Source organism: Pteropus medius, unplaced genomic scaffold (assembly GCF_902729225.1).
Source record: "Pteropus medius unplaced genomic scaffold, Ma_sr-lr_union100, whole genome shotgun sequence".
NCBI classification, from domain to species: Eukaryota; Metazoa; Chordata; class Mammalia; order Chiroptera; family Pteropodidae; genus Pteropus; species Pteropus medius.
In genome coordinates, this window is record NW_024349799.1 from 5,310,718 (window position 1) to 5,337,607 (window position 26,890).

Here is a 26,890-nt window from a genome sequence, read left to right on the forward strand (position 1 = left end):
CTCATTGGAGGTTTTATATACATATATATGTCATAGTTACTGGCATAAAATATAAAATAGGTTTTGAAAAACTGGCACTCCTCAAAATAGACGAGCAATGCAGTTTTTGCTAATGGTAATTGCTGTGACTCAGAGTAAGGACTTACTATTGAACATTCTCCTAAAAAATAGCTTAACCATTTTTTTTTATAGACATGGCTACCTTACTTAAAATATTTTTTGAAACAAAAAGCCAGGATGATGATACATTTATAATAGCAGTCTTATTAAAAGACTTTGTCATAGTTAAGGGAGGAAAAAAGCACCCAGCATTTGTTTTCTAGTTTATTAGGCTATCTTCTCTAACTTGAAATAGTACATGAAAACAAAGCCATTCAGTTTCTGCTCAGGTATCTGTTAACTGTGATTCAGCCTTTGGGGCTTCTCAACCAAGGACTGACAATCTTTTTTTCTGCCTCTACACCATTAACAAGAACAGCATACTACCATATAAAGCTCTCTTATTACCTCAGCCGAAATTATTGATCTTTCAAAGTCACAGGTTTGATTTTTTAATTTTTTATCATTTGGACCATTTCTTTCTCTTGAAAAATTTTGGATTTAGTGATTTGAAGGACACAGTATTCAAAATAAGCTGGTATATTGTAATCTATTTTTCTTCTCCCTAAATGATTTCTGAAAACTATACATTCATAACATTTCTGTGTGATGACACAGCAGTCGCTTTAACACAACCTCAGCGCACTTTTGGTTAGATATTCCACGCCAAATACTCAAGCTGAAATGAGTTGCTTTGGGGATTCTAAATGTACTTAAATTACAGGTCTGCATGAAAATGCAAGACAGTTATTAAAGAAAATTTCGGTTGCTTACTCATAGCTCTTGTATCCCAGATTCTGAGATTGGAAAAGTTACTTGATTAAGCTACAGCTTTTTACTGTAATAAAACTAACTCCTTTAGATTTTTGATTTAGGATTTGTCTATTTGCATAAAGGATTGAAAGCAGCTGTTAACTGGTCTTAGAAAGGTCATTTCGAATGTTGCAGAATACAGACCATCTTCAAATAATTTGGCTTAACAAAACAAAATACAATTTTGCCAAGCTAAGTATTCACTCTCATGACATGGTGGCAAGGCTTTTCTTTGCAGAATATTCTCTGCTCTCTCAAACCTGTCAAAGATCCTTCCCTCATTATGTGAGATATATTTTGGGAAAAACATTAAAAGCAATGTAAATAATTAAGCAGACTTCTCTAGGCAAAACTGCTTAATACACACAATTATTTTATACCTAGTAATGTTTTGTTGATCTGGAAAGGGCACTAAAAGACAGTATATTTGAGTTTTTCGTCAAGATCTTTCTGGAAAAATAATCACATCCCATTATCAAGATGAAAGGCACAGAACTATTGTCTTTTACTTACTGTATTTGTGCTATTATGAAATATTACAGGTTATTTGGCAATAAAGTACTGGGGTTATTATTCGATAAATACCCTAGGTACAGTAATGCTGTTAAACGACACAATACTCCAGCTTTGAAGTGCTTTACGTTCCCAAACACTGCTATTTTACAAGCAACATTAAGGTGGTCCCACTAATGGTTAATCCCCTTCTCCAAGACTGTACGTTAATCACACCGAGGAAGGACGTTAAGATTTTACAAACCATCCTTAACTTAATTATCTAAATTTTTGAGACTTGTTAATTATTTGATGTGGCCAAAAATATCCTACAATTTTGGTCCAGTTCTTTCGCGTATTTATGATACTCAAATCCTTTAAACACCGGACAAATTACTAGACTGATACGTCCGCCAAAATGTCCGCAGAAACGTTAAGAAAAGCTATCACAGGGCCAGCTTGAGATGCCTCAGAAATGGCCTTCACTGTCCTTTGAGCCAATTACTTAACATCCGAAGAGACTGCTCGTTCTAGTTAGAATCCAAGCGTCAGCTTCTCCAACGGTCAGAAGGGCGTGCAAAAGGGCAGAGAGGATTTTAAACCCCATTTCACTACCCCCTCCCTGGGATGTAAGAAAACACCCACTACACGAAACTAGGCGGGGGAGGAGTGCTGCAGCCAGCTGCCAAGAGAGCGCTCTGCAGGGAGGCCGTTTCCCTGAGTCACGGAGAGGGCGGGAGGCTGGGCCCATCTACCCACGCCACGTTCTCTTCGTAAGGGAGTCAGTTTAAACAGGCAGGGCCCCCAGGGGAAGAGAGCACCACCACCATTCTTCACGGCGGTCCAACAGTTCCTGCATTCCCAGGAGACTCCACATCTCCTTAGGACTCCGTCCGCATTCTGGCAGCAACCAGCCGACCCGTCCCGACCAGCATCACGTGCACCCGGAAGTACGTGGGTGGGACCTAAAGCGCCCACGGAAATGACGTCGGTCGCCCCTAGTCGCATGATGTGGCAAAATGCAAAAAAAAAAAAAAAAAAAAAAGTGGGGAGGGAGGGAAAAGCAGGAGGCTAGGGAAAGTGATGAGTCCAAAAAAAGTAGTCCCTTCGTTTCTTCCAGTTACCCTCGTGTCGCAGCAGGGAGGGTCTGAGCGCACTGCGTCCCGAATTCCTGCGCCGGCTGCACCGCGGCATGCCGTGGAGGGGTACATAAGATGGAGGGGGTGAGGTGACTTGGGCGGAGTTCTGTTGCCGGGATCCCTCCGCAGGGCTCAGCCGTTTCCGGAGTCTGCGCTGCGCCCGGTTCCGCCATTGCGGCTCTCCTGGACCCTGGAGCCTCCGCCCCCGACCCAATCTATTTCGTCTGCCTGCCAGTTTCCTGCGTCCCCGGAGAGTATCCTGCTGAGCCCAGCCTCCCCCGTCCCCTTTCTCCTCCTCTCCCTTGGAGAGCCCGGGCAGCCACTGCCCCGCAGCCCCAGTGACAGGAGGAGACCATACCCCCGACAGCGCCATGGCCCAGATTTTGCCAATTCGTTTTCAGGAGCATCTCCAGGTGCGGCTGGGCCCGGGCTGGTGAGGGTTTTGGAGAGGGTGGTAAGAAGAAAAATGTTGGAGTCTGGGCCCAAACAAAAAGCAGGATCGGAGGTGGGGGGGGCGATAATCGGTGTCTGGGCTAGATGGAGGGTGGGAGCGTTATTTTGGAAAGCTTAAAGGGTTAACTGATGTGGAGTTTGGTTGGAAAGGATGAGAGTCGGGGTCCACAGGGCAGCGAAGCTAGTCCTGGGTTTGAGGGCCTCTCTATCTTAGCTTCCTGGATGGCAAGAACTGCGTATACTAACTCCACCTCCCCCTTCCTCGTTTTATTCAGTTCATTCATTTGGGTAGGTTGGGGAGCAAGGGGATCCTCCCGTGTTTCTTTCGGAGCAAGGCTTTCATTACCTAGGCCAGTGCGTGGTTGTCACCTCCCATTGCTCTTCCCTTTCCTTCATAGTGTCTGCACCCTGGAGTTGTAGGGCGGGTGGGTTGGGGAGGAGCAGCCTTTTTTCTTCCTTTCTCTGCGGCTCTCAACTGAGAAACAAACCTTCCCTTGGGGTTGGGGGAAACAGCAGTGGCTTACTTCTTGCCATCCCCGAGGCAGTAGGAACAGAAAGTCACTGAAGGAACAGGATAGAATAGGGGGACGTATTTCTCAGGGCGGTGTCAATCTCACACTGTGTGGGGTCAAGGTCCCTAGGGGAACTCGCCATCTTTTCCTTCTTGATATCTCGGCGGGTGGTATGGCACTTATCCCTTGTTTGGTACTAGAAGATTAGGAAGAGTTTTTCAGAGGTTATCTTGGGGTCTGCTGAAGTCTAGCACGTAGTTGTGGGCGTGAGTACCTCCCTCCCTCAGGATTGCGTGGAATTGAACAGAGCCCTGGGGATAGAGCACACCTGCTCTAAGATATGCAAGGTTATTTGGTTTGTAATTGGCTTCCGTTTAGTAGGTTCTAGAATTCTTCCCTGTGGTGCATTATCCTGTAGGCAACATACTGTCTTATCTGGCAACATGCCCATGGAGGGCCCAGGCAGGTGATCATTGGAAGGCATGACTGAATTAAGCCATTTTTGAGCGTCCAGTTTTCCTGGTTCACCAATTCTGGTTTCACTTTGGCTGAAATAATTTATTTCTCTTCAAATACTCCTTAAAGAGGCCTACCTCAGCTTAATCTTCTGAAGGGCTAATTTCATAATGATAAAAGATGCCCTAGTTTGACATGACACTCGTATTAGTGATCCATTGGACACTGTACTACCAAAGGCTAATTTTATTTTCTCCCATTGGTATAACACATAAAGGATTATTATTAATAAAAGAGTTTAATAATCAGGTTATCAGTAACAAAATTTCATATTTTTTTACAGTTATTATCACCTTTGCTTGCATCAGCAAGAAATTCTTTTAAGTATTAAAATGTAATGAATAATCTTTACCCCCTCCCCAAAATGAGTCAAGTAATGCACTTTCTTCAGTCACCTGTGGTTTTCAGATAACTCATCTGAAGTACTGGAATACTATAAGGTTAAAGAAACGTTAAGTGACAGAATGAACACACAGACATTATTGTTTGTGCTCAATCTAAGTTTTAATTGCTGTGGTTACTTCTGTTATAGTGGGCTGTAAATGAATGTGAAGGGTTAGGAAAATAATGTTCTTGGCTATGAGGGAAAACACAAGCTTCTCATACTGAAGTGCATCTAATATATAATATTTCTGCAGACATGTTTGTAAAATATGCAAGAGAAGCAGGTACAATTTACTGTTTACAAGGCAGAGGTATAGCCCACTAGTAAATCTTATTTCTTGACTAGTGGTGGTTTGAGCTATAGCTTGTCATTTCTATTAAAGAGTGTACTAGAATTGTTAAATCCCAAAGATTGGAATCCAACCTTGTCACTAATTGAAGAGAGATTTAAGGTGGGTCTGATTTATAAGGGATTTGAAATTTCTGCAGATACTTGAGTGAAGCCATTTCCTTCTCAAATAATTTGAAGATACGAGCATAAAGCATCTTTGCAAATATAGTTGAATAATTCAGTCATCCATTTTTTGAAGTAATATGCCATGCCTAAACTTAAGTTTGCTATTGTGACTGTATACTCCAGCTGATAATGATTAATCGCAGGAAGAGTCCTGATCACCAACCTCTTTCATGATGATAATATATTGCTGACTTTTCATTTTTATCCCTTTCCTTTTTAAAAACTAATATAGGATTATTTTAATTGGCATTTTAGGTCTTTGACCTCTGGGTCACTGCCAGTTTGTTAAGTAGCAGAAAACTTTCTGAAATACTTAGGATAAAAATTGGGAACAAGAATTGAGGAACTTGAGTGTAGAGTTAGCTTGTGAAAGCTTCAAAAGGTGAACTGTAAATTTATTTTTATACTGTGTAACTGCTTTGGCCAACTGAAGGATCTATATAATCAAGGGTCGGCACCACAGCACATGAATGTTGATATTATAAGTTATGAAGGATTTGTTTTTCTTTTTTGGATGTTTGGGCTAATAGTTAACAGATGAGTGCCTGTTTGAGCAAGACATTGCTAGAGTTGCAGATTCTGGAAAAAAAAAAAATCCTAGGCTACATATAAAATTATGCTTGCAATTCTGAATTCTTGGCATATTATCTCTATGCCAGTTGACACATTCCACTGTTTCCCAGGTTCCTTGGTCACCTGATAACACCACTGCCCTTTTTTCCCCTTTGATTCATAAATGCAGGCATGGAATATGTTGTGAGCTGATTGGTTGTTTTGGTTTGCAAAGAGACAGCAGTGCTAAGTATTAACTGGGATATGATGTATGCTTAACTGTACTGCCTGGAAGAGGCATACTGCCTGGAATTATGCTGCAGTCTATCTGGGAATAGCTTCTATGTTTAAGATGTATCACGTTTTTCAGAATTTTTCTAATGGTCATTTTACTAGGCTCAGGGGGGCGTGGCTGAGTCTAGTGACTGCTTTCACTCTTTAGGAAATAATTTAAGACATGAAACTGTGTCAGTGTAGAACCTCAATCATTTTTATTTTAGTGTGCACTGAAATACATGATTTCAGGAAGCTTAACCTATGATATTTAAATTATGTTTAACAAGATGTTTTTTCTGGCATTGTTAGTGATGTGGTTTTTGCTTTTTGAGAGTTACTATTAAATGGAACTTTTATGATGAAATTTGTACTAGCTACATAGGGGTTTTGAGCACTTGAAATGTACTTAGTGTGGCAGAGGGTCTAAGTTTTTACTTTTATTTATTTTATTTTATTTTATTTTTTACTTTTATTTATTTTAAATTAAATGTAAAGGCTATTGTCTGACATTAGACTGCTCAATTATAGGCTCTACTAATATGCTTTGTGAGAGAAGATTTTTCTGGCTACCCATATTTATTTGTTTAGAACATTTTAGCTAAAATTAAAACATTCATTGTTAGAAAGTGCTGTCTCTTTTTTGGGGAAGTGGTAATGATGAACAGTGACTAGTGAGTGGAAAGGGCAGCAGACTTCTTGTGAGAGCCTGTTATAGTCTATAAACGTGGCTGGGTGCTTTTAGGTCTTCACTTAACCCACCGACATCTTTCTCAGACTGTTGAAGAAAGTGAGACTCAGAGTAGTGCCCAAAGGAACACAGAGTCAGAATGGAATTTGAACCTAGGTCGTCTGACACAAAATATTTCAAAGAATGATTGTCCTTAAGAAGAAAAGTTACAGTTTCCTAGTGTACTTTTTTTGTTGGACTTTGCTTCAAGAAGTGACTTTTTCTATTGGTTTAAAATGGAATTAATGATGTGGCATAGTAGATTAGGAGTTTGGGGGTTGTCGAGATCAGTGCTATCCAATAGAAAAATAGTAAGAGCCACATGTGTAATTTTATGTTTTCAAGTGGCCATATGAAAAGTAGATGAAATCAGTATGTTTATGAAACTATATATATATATACCCAAAATATTACAATTTCAACATATATAAAATTTTCAAATGCGTATTTTACATTTCTTTTGGCTACTGAATTTTCAAAATCTGATGTGTATTTTACACCTACATCACATTTTAATTCAGACCCTATTTTCGTTGGAAATATTTGATCTTTATTTGGCTTTTATAAAATTTACAGTTGGCAAAGCAGATTTGCCACCCAAGGTTATTCCAAACATACATAAGTTTTTCATAATTGATCATCAGTAACTAAGTTTAATTAATTTTAACTTTAGAATAAATTCAGTCACAGTAACCACATTATAAGTGCTCAGTACATGTAGCTTGTGAAATGTGGCTACACTATCGGAGAACACAGGTTAAGACTAACCTCTTGCTGCTTTTTCTCTGTAAAAGGCAAAATTAAAATTACTGTGGCAATCTGAGGTCATGTATGTGAAAGTACTTGGTGTAGCACTCTCAGAGCATTAATTGTTAGTTATATAATTTTTGTCCAGTACTTTTTATTCAAGCATCTCTGAACCAGTGGCACAATATTTTATTAGCTTTTTATGGTTCATAAATATTTGGTACCCACCTAAGATTTGATACTTACCACGTATCAGCAGCTGTGTTATGTGTTAGACCAGGGGACAAACTGGTGAACAAGACCGATTGCAGCTTGCATTGAAGTTTACACTGATTAGTTGACAAAGGCTGTCCACATGTAATCGCAACCATGGATGTCATTGAATGTTTGGCATTGTGCAGAATTTAATACAAATATTAGTATGATACAGAATGGATACTGCTCTAAAACTGTGCCCAGAAGAGTTCTTAAAATCCTTTTTATATCCCATGAGCACTCATTGATACATTTTAAATTAGTGTTCCTTGGTCAGATATATTTGAGAAACCTAATCATATCTGATAAAATACCCATGTGGAATACCAGTCAGGCCTTTGTTCTCGTATATGTCCTTCTGTAAGATGGTGGTGTTGAAGTGTTCTTACTTAGATAGGAAATGAATTCATGTTTTAGTCCTGTATATTAGAATGAGGCTGTTTTTCTAATTTACATATAGGCTATGCTAAAGCTACTTCATAAAATCAATTTGTAAACCATAGCAAAATTTATAGCTGTGTCTTTTGTCCCCCCTATTAGCCAAGTGCCTGTGGCTAATGCTCTTAACTCAAAGGGGATGTCAAGAGGCTTGGGTCTGAATGTATTATGCAAAACCTATCTGTCAAACTTGGATTTTGTGTCTCTTTTGTTTTATGAAAGACATAATTTACTTTAGAAGGAATAACTATCCATCAAATTTTAATTGCCTTGAAATCTACAAGGTCAAAATAAATTCACCATTATAGCTATTTGAGCACCTACTGTGTGCCAAGAACTATGCTAAATATTTTATGTTCATGATCTCAGTTAGCATGATAATCCTTTCAGGTAGGTAGGGTTAGACTTATTTTGCAAATAGAGAAACTGAAGTTCATAGCAGTTAACTTGTAGAGTCACACAGCTAGTGAGTGGGTGGTCAGACTTCAGTATTTGTTCTTTCAGTGTGGCAAGTTCCTCATTTGGTGAATGATCTGTATTTTTAACTGCAAAATATATCATAATTTGTATCTATGTTGTGTTCTTTGATGTACACATTCTACTAGTAGTTTGTTTTTAGGTCAGTAGATTTTATATTTTGAGAAAAGTAGGGGCCAACGAACCAATATTTGATTTTTCTGTGCCTTAAATGGTTTTTTTAGATGTTTTTTAAAGGGCTTTATTCAAGTTCCCAGTAGCAAATTGTGCAGAATGATTGGGACCTCCTCATTTTGTTAACTTGAAACTAAGAATATCTATATACCTCTCATAGGCTGAACTTCTTAAACTTCTCTGTAGACTTTTCCTTAATAACGAGAATGATTGTGTTTCAGTCTGAAGCCGTTTGTGAAAGTAGGAAACTTCTGCTTTCTATTTTACTATATTATTCATTCTTTTGTATTTATACTAATGTAAAACTTGAACTCAAGGAAGATGATTTGTGCTTGGGGTAAGGGGAGAAGGAAAGTGGGAGTGGAACATGTTTGCTCAGTTCGAATAGCATAACCAGAGGGGAAAATGATTACAAACTTGTATAGTTGTGCTTTAGAGGCAGGACTTCCAGTAATATTAGTACTTCCTGTTCTGAATCATTGGGTAAATAAAGACTTTTCTTTAAGTTCTGAAGTAAAGCAGATTTAAAAACTTATTTCTGAAACAATAGAAAATGAGTCCATTAAAACCATTTCATCACACTAAATTCTACAAAGTGCTGTTGTGGAAAATGTCTCAGATATCTAATCCAAGCTCTGTCTTTTTAGCTTTTCTCAACTTCCTCATTTATTAAAGTAATACTTTCTGGTAATTGTTAAGTGGGGCTATAGTATATGTTGGTGTTTATCATAATGATACAGACACTCAAATATTAGTTCTTAGCCCTTATGCTGGAGGGAAGTCTCCCTTTATCCAGTCGAGTTGAACATATATACATGCTGAAGGAAAAAACTACTATCTACCCAGTTATTGAAGCCAGGATCTTGGAATTACACCAGACTTTCCTTCTCATTTCGTACATTCAGTCCATTTCTGGAGTAAGGAAGGGAAGAATTCTCATACACACTGGGGGTCCTGGGCATTGCATTTTTTGTTGATCCATATCTATTGAAACTCAGAATCTCAGTAGATTAAAAAATGAGAATTGAGTTGAGAGTTGCTTTCATCTACTTCTCACCTGGTGCTCATTGAAGAAAGAGGTCTTAAAAACCACCAAAGTGGACAGAGTAAAGTGAAAGACTATACACACTCTTCTTGGCAAAGAGCTGACTTTGAATAGATCTCATTGTTTGAAAGTATCTGGATTGGTAAGAGGTAAATTTAACACGTCTAATAATTATTCCTCTGTGTATGGCCTCACAATTAACAACTGTTAGATGTTATAAGCAAACATTTTATGTATTTCTCAAAAAGCAATCCACTAGTGATACGTTTCTGGAGATCGTAATCCAAAAGCAAGTGAAAAGACAACTCATAATATACAAATAGATTTTGAGGCATGTTATAAAATTCCCATGATGGTACCATAATGGATAAAAAAACTTTGGAGGTGATTTTCCAGTGCTAATGAAAACACTGATGTAAAAACCGCATATGAGGAGTTTGAATAAAATGGTTTCTGAAATGTGAAAAGTAGAAAAAAAATTTCCAAGTTTTTTATAACTTTCTAATCCAGTGATTAATGGAATTATATGTTATAGAATTAGATAATTATATAGGAGTTTATAGTTTAAGGAGACCAAAAGCCTTTTTAAATCGAAGTGAAATTCATATAACTTAAAATTAACTATTTTAAAGTGAACAAATTAGTGGTATTTAGTGCATTCACAGTGTTGTACAACCGTCACCTCTACCTAGTTCCAAAACTTTCATCTTCCCAAAAGGAAACCCCATGTCCATTAAGCAGTCCTTTTATTCCCTAGCTACCACTAGTGTGCTTTCTGTCTCTCTGAATTTACCTGATCCTATAAATGTAATCATACAATATGTGTCTGACTTCTTTCTCTAAGGATAATGTTTGAGGTTCAACCATGTTGTATTATGTATCAGTACTTCATTCCTTTATGGCTAAATAATACTCCTTTGAATAGATATGCCACATATTATTTGTTCTTTCATCAGTTGATGAATGTTTGGGTTTTTTCCACCTGTTGGCTGTTGTGAATAGTGCTGCAGTTAACATTAATGCACAAGGCTTTTTTTGAATACCTGTTTTTCAGTTCTTTTGGATGTATACCGCTGGTTGTTTGGTAATTCTGTTTTAACTTTTTGAGGGACTGCCCAACTGTTTTTCAAGGGTGCAGCTGCACCCTTTTACATCTCCACCAGCAATGTATGAGAGTTCCAGTTTTTTTCACTTTCTTTCCAACACTTGCCAAAAGGTTTTTTTGGGGTGTCTGGGGAATAGACTACTTGGGAAAATAAATACTCTATTTGGGTATATACAATATTTTTAGTTGTGGGTTCTTTCCCAAGCTTTGTAGTCCTGCCCTTAAATTGTGTGGCCTGCTAAAGCATTTCCATTTCTTTGGAGATACTATGTATACCCTCACATATATCTGGATTAGGCATTCCTCTTTGTAACTTGGTACCATTGTAATTGCTGTGTGTCTGTTACACAATGAGTAGGAGAGACCATATCTCATTTATGGTAGAATACTCTGTATTAGTATAGTGTTTGGCATACAGTACCTGCTCAGTAATTGTTTAAATGTACGATTATTGGAAGAAGTACTACAGAAGTAGGAAGAGACTGGAGGAAATACTTAAAAGATTTTTTTCCCCACTAAAATTGGGGAAAGAGAATTTTAGAAAACTGTTGGCATCATCCATGGTGTGCAAACAACACTTGATATATAATACAAACAGACCCATGGAGATGAAAGGTTGGAACAACAGAGCATGTACAGAAACGTTGATCCTGAAGGCAGGAACAGAATTGCCCATGTGGAAATCTGCAATGTGAAAGATTAACTTGAAGGTTTATATATATATATATATATATATTTTAAATTAGAGGGAAATCACGATTAAATACAATGGGAGGTGTGACAGAATAGGTTTACATATCTAAGAATTATAAAAACCAAAATAATCGGAATGGAAGCTTTTTTCAGACAATGGAGTAAAACTTTCCTGATATGAAAGAAGCAAGATTAAAGGATTCAGTGTGGGCAAGTTTTAGTACCATGAATTAAAAAATCTAAACAAAACAGAACACGCTTATTGATACAGAGAATATTTTGATGATGGCTTGGGGATTGAGGGGATGAGTAAAAAGGGAGAAGGGGTTAAGATGTACAACTTGCCGGTTATAAAAATGATCACGGGCATGTAAAGTACAGCATAAGGTATATAGTCAATAATATTGTGATAACTATATATGGTGTCAGATGGGTACTAGACTTAGTGGGGTGATCAATTCGTAAGTTATATAAATGTCTAACCACTATGCTATATATCTGAAACTAATATATTGAATGTCAGCTGTAATTGGAAAAAAAAAAATTACAAGCATCCAAGGCACACCTTCTTCTTGACCAAAAATCAAAACAATCTTAGTTTTTAACACTGATCGTCACACAGAGAAACAGTGTTTATTGAGTTTTGAGATGATAGAGAGTTTTTTCCCCTCTTTTTACAGATAAACTACAGATTGTACCTTCAAATCCCTCTAAGCCTAAAACTTTTTTTCCGTATAGGTTGTTACCTCAGTAATAATGATAAACTTAAAAGTTTAACACAAAGGAGGCAATTAATGAAAAACTTGTACTTAAGCCAGGGGTCCCCAACCCCCAGGCCTGTGGACCGGTAGCAGTCTGTGGAACCGAGGCACACAGCAGGAGGTGAGTGGTGAGCCAGGGAGCAAAGCTTCATTTGTATTTGCACCTGCTCCCCAGTGCTTCCTTTACCGCCTCAGTTTCATCTCAGGTCATCAGGCATTAGATTCTCATAAGAGCACCAGTCCCTGGTGCCAAAAAGGTTGGGGACTGCTGATAAGTAACAGGTTATAATATACTGAATTGATACCAAGTTGCCAAATAATAGACTCTCAACAGGTGTTAATAGAAAGTAAATCTTAGTCATTTAATCATTTTAATGTTGTTTTGAACTCTCTGAATTTTTTATATGATTTTGAGATAGCCTGTAAGTCTTCGTGCTGAGTGTTATTTCATTCACTCAATTTAACTTGAAAATTTTGGCTTTATGTTCAGAAGGAAATATTCCAGTGACTCAAATGTAAAATAAAATGGTTCTCGTCTTGTAACTTGTAGCACTTAAGTGTTTTAAATGGTTGATCTGACTAGAAAAATGATTGACAACAGCATGTCTAATTTTCTAGCAGGTTTTCTGTCAGTATAGGTAAGGTAGAAAATAACCTGAATGTGTGCATCAGTGATATGGTTGAGCTGAATCACTGAACTCACACTTAAAAGTATGTTTTGTGACGTCGTTGGGAACTTGTGTCATAGCATGAAGTTTCTTTGTTACCTTTACAGTTTTAATAGTAAAGAAACTGAGCAGATACTTCTAGTTCTTCAGTCCAGGAAACTAAGCCCTTGATGTCTGCCCAGGACCATTCAGATCAGCCTTTCGAAGGTCTTTATGTTAAGTCAGCACTAAGTATTTATTGTAATATTGGACCCTGAAATTAAGCTTCATTTCTGGTTCTTTGAAAGGAGAGTAAATTCTGCACTCCCCCACTCCCAGCCTCTTCCCCTACCTGTCCCCATCCCCCATCACAGCTTTGGTGGCATTCAGTTGTTTTTTGCCAGCTGAATGTCATTTATACCAGAAAGGGCATAACCTGGGGGGAATCATGCCCATCCACAAGATTTGGGGCATAAAAACTTCCCTCTATTGCCCTGCAGCTTTGGCAGAATTGACATGTAATATTTCATGTAATTATTCAATTATTATTTTTTAGGAATGAGTCAAATTTAAAGTTTTTAAATTTTGTAGTCAGTAATTGGCTACAAGTAGAGAAAATTCTGTTTGAGTCTCCTGATAGTTTACCAAAGCTAATAGTCTCACTGTCCCTGTCTCTAACTGTGGCTCCTTCTTGAATATATTACTTAACAATTGGAAGTGAGTGACCAGTGGCAAAAATTCTCCTAAGAGGCAATGCCACAGAAGCTAACATTGAGTATAAACAAATATATATGTTTAAATATGGGATCAGCAAGGATTAAAGGCATCTTTATTTGTTGCTTGAACTATGTGGAGCGCAAAGAAAACAATGGCTGGCATCCTGTTGATGGAAGAACTAAAGGAATGTTGCATTCTCAGCATTTTTCTTCATTTCCTGTAGAAGACAGCAACTGCAGTTTTTATGTGACATTCTGTTAGTTTCCTGGAAGAACCTAATTAACTGCTGTCAGCAGTTTTTGACTGCAACTTATATTAGTGAAGGAAGGTAGGGGTTGTTTGGAACTTTTGAAAGATATTTTGCTGAGTGAAATATTTAGGATAGGAAGTTAACCAAATCTCCAGGCACTTAAAAATATCTGTATTGGGTGACATCCGTGTGTCATTAGGTCTTTCTAAAATTGTTTAGTTAACTCTGTAGTGGTAACACCCGTTAAATTTTTACCAAGATACAAGATTCATTTACAGAAAGGTAACCAGAATAGGACTATAATAGAGCATTTATAAAATAGCCTCATCTGAAATATAGTAACTTATACATACTTCCTTTACATTCTGACTTCAGATGAAACAAGGAGGAAGGATCTGGAAATTGTAAAGGCAAGCACTAATTGTGAAACATAAGCCCTTAGTAATGCTGCCATAAACAGAAGTTTTAATGTATTTTGATTTTTAGCTGATACAACTGGTAAGTGAGTTCTGAGATTAGTATTCATTAGGAGGCAGACTTCCTGGGTAAGCTTATAAAAAAAGCTTGTTTCCCATGAATCTATCTGATCAAATGTAAGAACTGTTGGTTAAAATTAATAGGCTCAAAGTAAACCTCTTACTTCTTTAATTAGGTGATATTTGTAGGCACAAGCACAATTGTGAGTGATTGCCGAGATACTTTGTGCTAATAGAGTCTTTGGCAAGTCAAAGAATTGGGCATTGAAAAATAGTGTAGTTTTACTGGGATATGTTGTCTTGGAATTTACTTGTAGTTTACTTGGATGTGTGCTGGCATTTTCTGCTCTTTTTGATAAATGTATACTATTTGGATTAAATATATTCATAGTCCATTTGGTCTCTTTAACAGTATTTTCATAGTTTGATCACTAATATATTCTAATGTGCAGACTCACTGTCCCTGGGTTTCTGATTCCTTGATATAGGTTTTTCTAGCTGTCTTTAGTAACATATTTTGAACAAAGCAAATTGGCCCACCCTAGGTTTGATTATATGTTAATAGCATGGTATCAGAGCCAGTCTGTTTTACAAGTATGTCAGGATACCATAGCCCTAGAGGTGGATAACTATAAAAGGACAGAAATCTTCCACACTGTTCGAAGTGCTTGGTGCGTATTTAATCATTTTCATGCATACTTAGGTGTGCCTTGCTCCCCATCAAGCAAGAATGGACACTTTTCTGTTTGCCACATTTACAATCAAATCAAGTATAGTTTCAAAAGCAAGACAGAAAACACAAAGCCTAAAGCATTAAAAACTAACAAACGTTTAACTTTGATTTCTTAATCTAATATTGCTGAAGTTAAAAATTTTTTTTAACATTTTTAAAATTTTGACTCAGTGTTACTACATCTGTACATTCTTTGTAAACCTGGGCCTCTGATATTTGAATGTTTAATGATTTCTTGAGGGGAAAGAGGCACTCATACTGAGGAGTTGTTCTTTGGGTTCTCACTTCTGCTAGCATTGAACTTGGAGATTTTTTTTTCCTCCTAAACCTCCTGCAGATATCTGGATTCTGAAACGTGAAAGTTCAATTTTTTTGTTTCTCCTTGCCTTGTCTGAAGTCCTTGTGTAAGATGAGTGTGTCTCTTTACTAGTTGTTCTTCATATTTTGCCAGAATTTAACGTTAAAGTAGTTTTCTTTTTCTCCTTTTTTGGTCTACCATGGAAATCTAAAAACAGTTCTCTCCAGTAGAACTGTGCAATAATGGAAATGTTCTCTATTCTGCGCCTTCTAGTACAGTAGTCACGTGTGGCTGTTGAGTACTTGAAATGTGACTAATGTGACTGAGGAACTGAATTTTAGATTGTATTTGCTTAACAAAATTAAATAGCTGCATATAACCACTGGCTACCAAAATGGACAGAGCAGTGGACCTCTCAGTTCTAACTGGGCAAACATCCATTGTGCAGCTCCTTTACAGAGTGTAAATTCTTACACTTGAATTATTTTACTCGTTAAGGTTCGATTTTCCTCTCTACCATTTGAAGTTGTATTCTTCCTTCCTACAGGTAAATTGCCTAGTAAAAGTCTGATTCTTACAATTTAATTTTCTGTTTCTGTAACCTATAGAAGAGTAGAGATTAATCTCTTTTTAAAAAATTTTAAAAATAAATTTCAAGCTTTCATAAGACTGAGGAGAGTCATATGCCCAATCATCTAGATTTTTAATATTTTGAGATATATATATTTACATATATGTTTTTTGTTTGTTTTACTTAAAGAAATTCAGGCTATCATGGCATTTCACCTCTAAATATTCCAGCATGCATCTTTAGAAAATAATGGAAATATTCTTATAATCATAGTAGTATAGTATCCTCATATTTAACAATCCCTCAGTATCTAAAAGACCAGTCCATATTCAGATTTCTCTGATCATCCCCACATGTTCTTGGTTTAAATCAGGATCCAAGTAAGATCTACATGTTGCTTTCAGTTATGTATATTAAGATTTTTTTTAAAAAAATATTGTTTTACACAGTTTCAGATTTATAGAAAAAGTTAATGTGGTGCAAAAAATCTCATATACACTACCCAGATTCTTCATTTCTTAACATTTTTTTTTACTACATTTGATTTATCCTCTTTTGTTGCTATACACATATTTTTTTACTAAACTGTTTGAAAGTAATTTATAGGTTTGATACCTCTTTAACTATATACTCTAGTGTATATTTACTAAGAATAACAAAATGATCTTTAGAGCCACAGTAAAAATTACCAAAGTGAGGAAATTGACTTTGACAGAATACTGTTATTTAATCTCAGGCTTCATTCAGATATCATCAATTGTTTCAATATTTAATATCAAAAGAAAATCTGGGATCATGAGTTACATTGTGTTGTCCTGTCTCATTAGTTTTTTTAAAATCTGCAACTCTATTTGTATTTGAAGACATATTTTCGAAAAATACAGATCATTTGTTTTGTGGAATGGAATGTTCCTTGGTTTAGGCTCATCTGATGTGTCATCATGATTAGATTCAGATTCTATACTTTGGGCATGAATACCACAAAAGTCATGTGTTCTTTGTAGTGCATCGCATTCAGAAGCTCATGCTGTCAATTTGACCAATTGCTAATGATACTGAGTACTTGGTAAAGGTTGTGTTGGACAGGTTTCTTCACTACAAATCTCTTTTTCTTTTTGTAATAAGTATCTTGGGAGTTACTTTGAGACTATGTTACTCCTTACTTTCAATCATTAATTTTATTATCTATTGATGGTTCTTGCCTGAATCAGTTATTGTGATGACTGCAAAATACCTGTAGAGACTTTTTCACCATTAAAATTTTTTTAAAGTTTTTTTATTTTTCAATTACCATTGACATACAATGTTATATTACATTCAGGCGTACAACATAGGTCTTTTTTTTTTTTTTATCATTTTTAAGTTGGCTTTTTTCTATAAGGAACAGCTTTTTCTTTTTTAGATATATATTTTTTAAATTTATAAATAAATGTTTTCAAATTTTCGGATAGATACTTAGAAGAGGGATTGCTGAGTCGTATGGTAATACTGTTCTTATTTTCTGAGGAATCTCCATACTGTTTTCCATTGTGGCTGTACCAGCTTACATTCCCACTAGCAGTGTATGAGGGTTCCTTTTTCTCCATCGCTCAACACTTGCTATTACTTTTATTTCGTTGTTAGCCATTCTAACAGGTGTCGAGGTGGTATCTAATTGTGAGTTTTTAAAAAAAAAATTGTTAATGTGGACTCTTGGATTTCATAATTTTTTTTTTTTTAAATCTATAATTGTCCTGAAAAATACTTAACAGTATATATAGTAAAAGGAGTGTTTCCTTCTGTGTAGGAAGATTCTGGCCTCGCTAACTTTAGTTAGGCATACTTCAGAGCATAGATGGAAGAGGTTTTAATTCTTGGATAAATTGACCTGGAATTGTGGGCCACAGGAAGATTGGGAAACATTGGGAAATTTTGGTTTTGGGAAGGTGCAGTATAAGAATGTGGTGTGTCTTTGAAACAGCTAGCGTCAAGTGTCCTGCACATTGAGGAGAGAAATGCTGTGCCTGCTTTCCATTTTATTTTCTGCTTCTTAGTCTTGAGCTTTCTTAGGGTAAAGAGAATTTTTGATGATACTCATCTTATGCCATTTGTTTGTATTAGCCTTCCCAGCTTGCTTCCTCAGCAAACATGTCTTCATGTTGGAGACATGTTAGCCAGGTTTGTGAGAAAGACTTAACAATACTGTTCCACAATGTCTGTAAAAATACGAATGGAAATAAAATAAGGTTACTTAGCATGAACATGTTACATGGTTTTGAAGATTCTGGTTTCTGCCTAACTTTATTTAGGCAAACTAAAGAGCAGAATTGGAAGTTTTTAAGTGTAATTTTCTTAAAAAAAAAAAAAAAAAAAAAGGGAGCATTTCTGTGTCTGTGTAAGTTAAGCCCCCAGAGACCACTTATCTATTATCAGTAGTCAAAATAAATTCACACCCAGAGATTCAACCCAACGTTTAGGACAGCTGAATTAAGCAGATATATAAAAACTAACCTTGAGCTGTGTTGGATGGACTAACAATATTGAGCCATTGTGTCATGCAATGTTCTAAGGACTTCACATTAAATCCTCACAATTGTGGAATAACTGGTATCATTTCAGATGTTTCAGATGAGGAAACATACACAGAGATAAATGATTTGCCCGTGATCTCATAAATGGCAAAACTAGGACCAAACCCAGACATTTTGGCTCTTTTGAGAAATCCACAGAACCAGCTAATTCTGTATGGCACTTGTATTTTACAATCAAAGTTACATATTTGTACAATAATTGTCTTGAATGAAGAACTTTCTGTGTTCTCTAGATTATGGGGACTCTGAGATACTATTTTGTACTAAAAACTAAGAGTGTAGTGTCTTTTCACCCCAGGCATGTTACTCCAAATTGGGGTGAGTGAAGGAAGAGAAGGAAACATTTTTGTATCATTTGTAACATGTAACTCTAGGGTACTCCAGAGTGTTGGGTTGGCTGATTAACAGTAAATCTGTTACTTTTTGGAATCTAAACTAGGAATAAGTGTCAAGTTCTAAAGTTGTGGGTTGTAGATCAGTGTCAAAATCTAGTCTGGAAACCAAATGAGTTACAAAGTTTGGGCAGTTTTTTTGTTTTGTTTTAAAGGAGCAGTTGATCATTTGTATGCTATTGTGCATGTGCCATTAGTGTTTTGGTTTTTTTTTAAGAGAGGATGAAAATATTTACTTTCATATACATAGGCTATCTCTGAGATGTAAAAGTATCTCTTAATTACCAGGGAGAAGGGAGGGGGGAAATATTACCGGAAACATAGAGTGGGTGACTTTTCATAGTATATCCTTTTGTACTGTTTGAATAATTACTTTATGCATGTAATAACTATTAAAAAAATAAGTAACCCTTTTTTGGACCTAAATTTATTGACATCATATTTTTCTTTTATGTCAGCAAAATAAAAGTTCTTTGAAGTTAAAAATATTTATCATAAACTTCCAAGCATATCTCAAAATAGAATACCTCCAACTTCATCATAGCAACATTTTGCCAATGGGAAAGTTAAAAAAAATGTGACCAGAATTTGGGTATTATTATGTATTCTCTGAAAAAAGCTGCAGGTTCAGAGATTCTTATATGTTCTCTCAGTTTATTAGGGGTGTGTTCCACAGCCTGTAACTGTGGTAGATAGCTCCGTATACCATCAGACTTTATAATTGAGAATATTTTATGGTTAGTATATGCTATTTTGAAAATAAAACCTGTTTAAAAACATGTTATATTTAAAAAGTTTTAATCTATAGGAATATTAGTAGACATAGTTAAAATCTGGTATGATAATCCTTTTTACGTGATCCCATTTTAAGAGTTGCACCTAAGCCGGAATTATGATTGATAATGATGACTTGTCCCATTACTGTCTGTTTGGGGATATTTTCCTTTTGAATATATCATAGGACAGTTTGGGAAGAATTGGTTAGTGCTCTGGGCATACTCACTGAAAAGTATCACCAGTGAGGAAGAAAATCTTACCTTATTTGGCGAGATGGCAGCAATGTAGCTTTCTGTTAACTGATAGGAAAAACACTTGAAGTTCTGTCATTTGTGCTAACAATTGGGAAAGGCCTTTTAGGAAGGAGCAGTTTCCTATTTAGTTGTGTAAATGGGCGTCATTTAAGTATACGTTTAAAAATGTTTAAGCATGTAACATTGATAAGAGTTTGCCACTTGTCTCTTTAATTTTGTCTTTAAAGGATATATGTCTTGTTTCACATCGAGTATTTTGAATAGTACTAGTACATTTCTGATAGATAAAATTAAAAAAATATATACATAACTTTCTTGGTAGAGTGTATTTAATGGGAAGAGACTATTATATATAGATTGCAGGCAATGAGGGAGCCCCATCCACTTTTAACCAAATCTTTGCTTTTCCTAAAATTAAAACATCCCTGAGGCCAAGGGTCAGTGCTAACCCATTGACAAAGTGCTTTTCCTACTGCATTTCCCTGGGAATCTACATGAAAATAGAAAACACAGGTTTCTTGACTTTCCTTTTTTCCCTCCTTTCTACTATCTTTTCTAATAGTTTATTTTTTTTTCTTACAGTTGTCTCATACCTGCCTCTGAAGTGGAGGGGTTAAAAAAAATCTTTTAGAATCATTTGTGAGTTCAGTTAGTGGTATTTGTGACTTGCATCCTTGTTTTAATTTTACTATTTTTACTCTTTCTCAAACACTAGGACGTAAGCTGTGACAATTGAAACTCAAAATTGCCTTAGGTGAATACTTGGTAATGACAAAACACAATTCTTATTTTAGTATAGAAGATAATATTTTGCTTTTATGTTTATATTTCTAGAAGCTCTATGACCCACTAGAATATTTTTTCCAATTATTGGAAAGGTAGCTATCGATTAAACTTACAAGTGTCTCTAAAGAAGGTCTACTCAAAAAAATAGTTGTATAAGGCCTCCCTGAAGCCCACCCACAGTACCTTTGTATGTTTTATAGGACCCCTTATGGTGTATCTTCCTCCATTAGTTCTCTAACTAAAAGTCACTATAACACTTAGGAAGAAGTGAAAATTAATAATTCATAAAGTTTTGTTGTAACCAAATTCATTATAAGTTAACATCTCACAGCTTGTGTATTTGCCTTGCATGGTGGCAGCATACACTTGAGCTTGTAAAGCTAGTTAATCATCTACTTTATTACCATGTTGGTATTAATTGTTAGACAATTCCTTGAATCCTTGCCCTGGTGTTGAGTGAGTTAGAGTAACTATGCTTTATAACTGGTTGTGCCTGCGGTCATTTAGGTACAAGAGGCAAGTGAAAGTAAAAGGTAGTCTCTTAATGTTATATTGTATCTTATCCAGATCCTGGCCTGGTAATAGTTAAACGCTATTAGCGGAAGGGGTTGACAAAAAAAATTAGATAAAATACAGTTAACTGGACTCAGCCAGTTCATAAGAGAGCAGTGACATGATGGTCCCTGGGGAGGGAAATTGGGTATCTGGGGGACAACGGGAGGAGGAAGACTTGTTTTTTATTTTTTTCCTCTGGTTTTTCATTTTTGTTTATATTTTGCTCCATGTGAATTTATTTTCCACGGAGGAAAGGAAAAAAAATCTAGTCTGGCTAAGGCTAATAAAGCTTTCGGGAAGCCTTTTAGTGGGATTTATATCATGTTATATCATGTTTGGTCACCCAGAGTATTAATGACCCATTCTCATAGCCATCTCCTTCTAACAGGTGCCCTTTTCTTGGATTTAACTGGTTTTCAAAGACCTATCATCCTTAGATCCTCTATATTTGTTTAACAAATACTTCAGTATCTTCAGAGTACACAAGCAAATCTGATTTCATTATTTTCCTTGTTAAAACCTTTAAGTATCTTCCTTCGTCTAAAGAATAAATTCAGGATTCTTACTGGAGTACATTTTAGCTTACCAGTCTGGCTTTTGCTTATCTTTATAACCTTAATTCTCCACTACTTTATGACCATGTTCATAGTCTATACTCACAATGCTACAAGAGAACTTGTAGTTCCCTTAGCAGACCATGCTTTCACATCTCTGGGCTTTAGCATTTGTTAGTCCTTCTGTTAAGAATTCTCTCTCTAGTCTGCCTACCTTGAACATATTGCCTTCTTTATCAAGGTCCCTTTTACATATCTTTGGCACTTTTTGCAAAATATTATAACTTTCTTTGTTTGTCTGTCTTCTCTTGCTATTATTAAGTTCCTGTAGATCAAGAATCTTGTGAAATTTTAAATTTCTTTTTATACTGTAACTTAATTTTCAGATTCCTGAAGTCTAATGCATGTGAACAAGTAACTACTAAATGTAGAGGGTAAAAGAGAACAGATCAGTTCAATGATTTTAAACTAAGAAACATTGATTGCTTTAAAACCTTTGAACCATAAAGTCTAGCTCTTTCCTTTATATCTATTTGTTCTGTCTTAGTTATAACCACAAGGTTGTAAGAAAACAAGTGAATGTCATACTGGAAGAACAGAAGGTTTGTCATTTGGCTATTAGGTGCCTCACTTGAATTAAAGTAACGGAGTTTTCACTTGACCTGGAAGCGTTTATGGTTAAACGAGGATTTGTAATGGTCACAATACATGAATATCAAGTCTTTCTAAATTCACTTTGCAATTTTTTTTTTTTCTCCAGCTCCAGAACCTGGGAATAAACCCAGCAAACATTGGCTTTAGTACCCTGACTATGGAGTCAGACAAATTCATCTGCATTAGAGAGAAAGTAGGAGAGCAGGCCCAGGTGGTAATCATTGATATGAATGACCCAAGTAACCCAATTCGAAGACCAATTTCTGCAGACAGCGCCATCATGAATCCAGCTAGCAAAGTAATTGCGCTAAAAGGTATGAAAGAGTGTGGAGTTTTTTCTTAAAATTCTTTTTTAGTATAATTTATTCAAATACAGTAATTAGGATCTACCTCTTTTTAGTATTTTGATTACATTTGGTTAAACAGATCTGCAAAGTTAAAGCTGTTACTGAATTTGATTTTAACTACTTTCATGACTTTTACTTGACATATTTCTGTAAAATGTTGTTCTAGTCAGCATAGATCTACATGGAAAAATTTTAAGTTTTAGATTAAATGAATTTAAATTTTATACCTATAGTATGATAAGACTGCTGAAAAAATAACTGTATACAGAAGACATAAGAAATTAGTGATTCATATTGTGGAATAAAATATACTTTGCTAATATTAGCACCTAAACTTTGCATACTTCTTACAATGATAAACTTGCTGTTCATGCCTTGCCTTTTTTAAACTTCAGACTTGTATTTCATTTAGATTATTGACTTTTAAAAATTGCTTGAACTTATACCGATTATTAACTTGTTTGTCTACATATAGGTGGAAGCTTTGGAATCATGGGTGTTAGAGTTTATTCAAATTAACTTCTAAAGTGTCACAATAGGGAACTGTACAGCTTACTAGTTTGAACAGAATTCAAAGAATCTGATATTTCTGGGAGCCTATATTAATTTTTTTTTCTTTGATAGTTAGAGTGAGAATGTAACTGACCCATTGAAACAGAAGCTTTTAAGAGGGTTAGATTACAAACTGCCTCTAAAAAAGAAAAGCATTTAACTGCCTAATTTTTGCTTGTTGTTTATCTTCTTGGTAGTAGTAGGAAGAGTTCAGATTCCTAGTAATTTCTTAATATATTTTGTGGGTGAGTTGTTAGAGGTGCTGAAGTTTTTAAACAGACTTTTCTTTACATGATTTAAACTTTGTATTTAGTAGTAGTAGTACTGGTTGGAGATTAAGGGACAGGGGTGGTGGGAGAGGGCCAGGCATATTCAAACAAATGTCACCATTATATATGCAAGTTTAGAGTTGCATCTCAAGAAAAGAGGTTCCAGCTTTTACCTAGAGCCACATGTTCTGTGGCAGTAAGCTTTTTTGCTACTATTAAACAATACATATTATACTTTAAGGTATTAAGCTCCCTTCAGCCTTCTTAAAGATTTAAATTCAACTGCTTATCAACTCTCACACCTCTCTATTAAAAGGCCATCGTTTTAATTTTCTCAGAATTCTATTTTTAATGTTGTTGTTATCTTATCACATTTCTTAATGCTTTCTTATGTGTGCAGATGGTGAGTTATCTTAAATTAGATTGTATTAGTTATTGTCCTGTTCTATAAAAGGAATAAATTGAAAAGATTTTCAGGGCATTGTATAATTACAGATTTGTTCCCATATATCTACAATGTGGAGTTAAGCTGTCATCCCTTGCCTTCCTCCCTAAAGCACCCTACATACATGTCCTCCAAATCCTTTTCATATAAAAAAGAAAAAATATCTATCTAGGGGTTGGGGGAGGCAGCAAAGGAAAGTAAGTAATTTCCAAATACAGTAGGTCCTCGAATAACATTGTTTTGTTACAAGGTTGATGAGATACAGGAATTTAAGTTGTTTATATCAATTAGCCTATGGTAAAGTTGGGTTCATTATTTGTCATTAAAGTCGCAGAACCTGTCAAGGACTTACTCTACTGCTTCCCTCCGAAGCCAGTTTTAAACCCCTTGGCTTCTTTTTATAAACAGGACTATAACTCTCACAATTGTTTAAGTCTGGTTGTGGTTTACATATTGTGCGGGATGGGAATAACATTCTTTGTTTTATGGAAGAAGTTCTTACACATGTGGTAAGAAGGATCGTGGTACAAAGCTGTATGTTTTGTGTCCCATCCCATTCCCTCCCCCCATACTATCTTATAATATTTTTTGTTTTTCAGGAGTCAGATTCTCTGTGGCTCAGGAATGGAGTTTTCCTTAGTTTCTAAGGGCTAATCTGAATTAGATAGCCTGTCGATAGCTATGGGCTTTGACCTTTGTTAATTTAAACCAAATCACTTTTCCTACCATGATGGATTTCAAATTATAAGTATAAGCCTTTGCTTCTGATTCAGTGAACTCTCAACATCAAGGCAAATTTCATCCTTCTTTTACAAAATATTTGCTGTCTTCATTGGATGAAGCTTGAACTTTGTACCTATCTCAAGTATATTAACAGCATCCGAAACTGTTCTTGTCTCCCTTTCCTTTCCTCCAGCACTTCTACCTTTCCCTTTGTATCTTAAACCAATTAAATGTAGCATGCACTTCTCTCATGTGCTAGTGGTATAAGGCAGAGTTGAAGTAGATTCTCTTCCAAAAAGCCATTTCCACAAGATTTAGTTGGATGAGGGATGACTGCCTTTTAAAAATTAGACATTTTTACCCCATGTGTTTGTATCAGATTTGCTTTGTTCTGTGTACCTACGCCTTAGCTAGTAAGTAAACATTCTTAATTATAAATATGAAGATTATAACCTTGTTTTCCATCATTGTTAAGCAGGCTGTTCTTTAGATTCATTTTTAGTTAGGATTTAGAATTCTATAGCATTCTGTGCTGTCTGTTTAAAATGTTTGTATTAGGGGTAATAGAGTTTTTGCTTCAGATGTAGATGTAGATCACTCAGTCTCAGCTATCTTTTCAGTGGTTGCTGCTCTATCAATTTGACTGCTGTAGTTGGTTATTGAGTAGTCTCATGATAAAACCATTTTGTTTGGAAGTTATAGATCTTGTTACAGAGCTAGTCTAGCTAGATATTAATTTAACCTGAAATTTGCTTTCTTAGTGATTTATAATTCTTAATTTTTGTTTTTAGCTGGGAAAACTCTTCAGATATTTAACATTGAAATGAAAAGTAAAATGAAGGCCCATACCATGACTGACGATGTCACCTTCTGGAAATGGATCTCTCTGAATACGGTTGCTCTTGTTACGGATAATGCAGTTTACCATTGGAGTATGGAAGGAGAGTCTCAGCCAGTGAAAATGTTTGATCGTCATTCTAGCCTTGCAGGTTGCCAGATTATCAATTATCGTACAGATGCAAAGCAAAAGTGGTTACTTCTGACTGGTATATCTGCACAGGTAACATTTTTTCCAGTTTTTAATAAAGAAAAGGTCTAGAGAACTGATATGCCCAGAAAGCAGTTTATTTTGAAATTAAGTCTTCTATGCTCAGTGTTGTTGAATCTGACTTATTTTGGAAGACTTTTTTTCTTTCTTTCTTTCTTTCTTTCTTTTTTTTCTTTTTTAAGAAATAAAGGTTGCTGGCTTAATGCCCTTATACTGACATATTATTTCGGAGTACATACCCTTACCAAGTATTTTTAGGTCTCTTGTGCAGATTGAGTAGATATTTGAGTTCTTGTATGAATGATTTGGAATTTATTATGACTATTTGCTGCCGAATGAGTGCTGCTATACATATATTTCTTTAAGAGACCGGAAAGAGATAGTTGTGTATGAAGCACATTTTAAACATTCATGTTAAACTTTAATAAGATAATGTTTGGAGTTAATTTTTAAGTTAAAAGATATCAAATCTACGGCGAGAGACTAAATAACAAAAAATTGTAAATTTTGCTTAAGATGTTAGCAATGCTAATTATTTCACTAGTTGAATCTGGGAGTTATTGGCTCATTGAGTCCCCAAATTTTATTCTCTTTTATCTTTTGTAGCAAAATCGTGTGGTGGGAGCTATGCAGTTATATTCTGTAGATAGGAAAGTGTCTCAGCCCATTGAAGGACATGCGGCTAGCTTCGCACAGTTTAAGATGGAAGGAAATGCAGAAGAATCAACGTTATTTTGTTTTGCAGTACGGGGTCAAGCTGGAGGGAAGGTAAGTTTTGGCTTTGGAAATTTTAATGAGAATTTGTTTTGCTGTTAATAACGTCATCTAATTTTAAAATCGTTTTTTCTTGTTAACTTGTTTTTAACATTAGGATTTATGGTGACTGAATTCTGCTTCTAGTGACACTTGTCTAAAATGAATAATATTGACAACTTTTTTATTCAGCTGTTTATAGTAAGACTTTATTTTGCTTGCCTTTACCACAGGTCCTAATTCTATGTTTTTCAACTTCATTGTGCATAAGAATGATTAGGGTTGCTAAAGTGTGCATTCGTGTGCCTCACATTTAGGGAGTCTGATTCAGTAAGTGGAGCTCA

General features: G+C 35.8%; 1 protein-coding gene across 2 annotated transcripts in view; it reads left to right on the forward strand.

The window, feature by feature from the left end:
- The first annotated feature begins 2,558 nt into the window (after positions 1-2,558).
- The window catches only part of CLTC (clathrin heavy chain), a 63,112-nt gene continuing 38,780 nt past the window's right edge, over positions 2,559-26,890 (forward strand). The window contains exons 1-4 of one of the 2 annotated variants that reach the window (XM_039885795.1): positions 2,559-2,956; positions 22,516-22,723; positions 25,537-25,805; positions 26,400-26,561. In XM_039885795.1, the coding sequence (XP_039741729.1) occupies positions 2,915-2,956; positions 22,516-22,723; positions 25,537-25,805; positions 26,400-26,561 (681 nt within the window). In that variant the 5' untranslated portion in view covers positions 2,559-2,914. The remainder of the gene's footprint in view (positions 2,957-22,515; positions 22,724-25,536; positions 25,806-26,399; positions 26,562-26,890) is intronic. The other variant, XM_039885796.1, reaches the window with a different exon arrangement.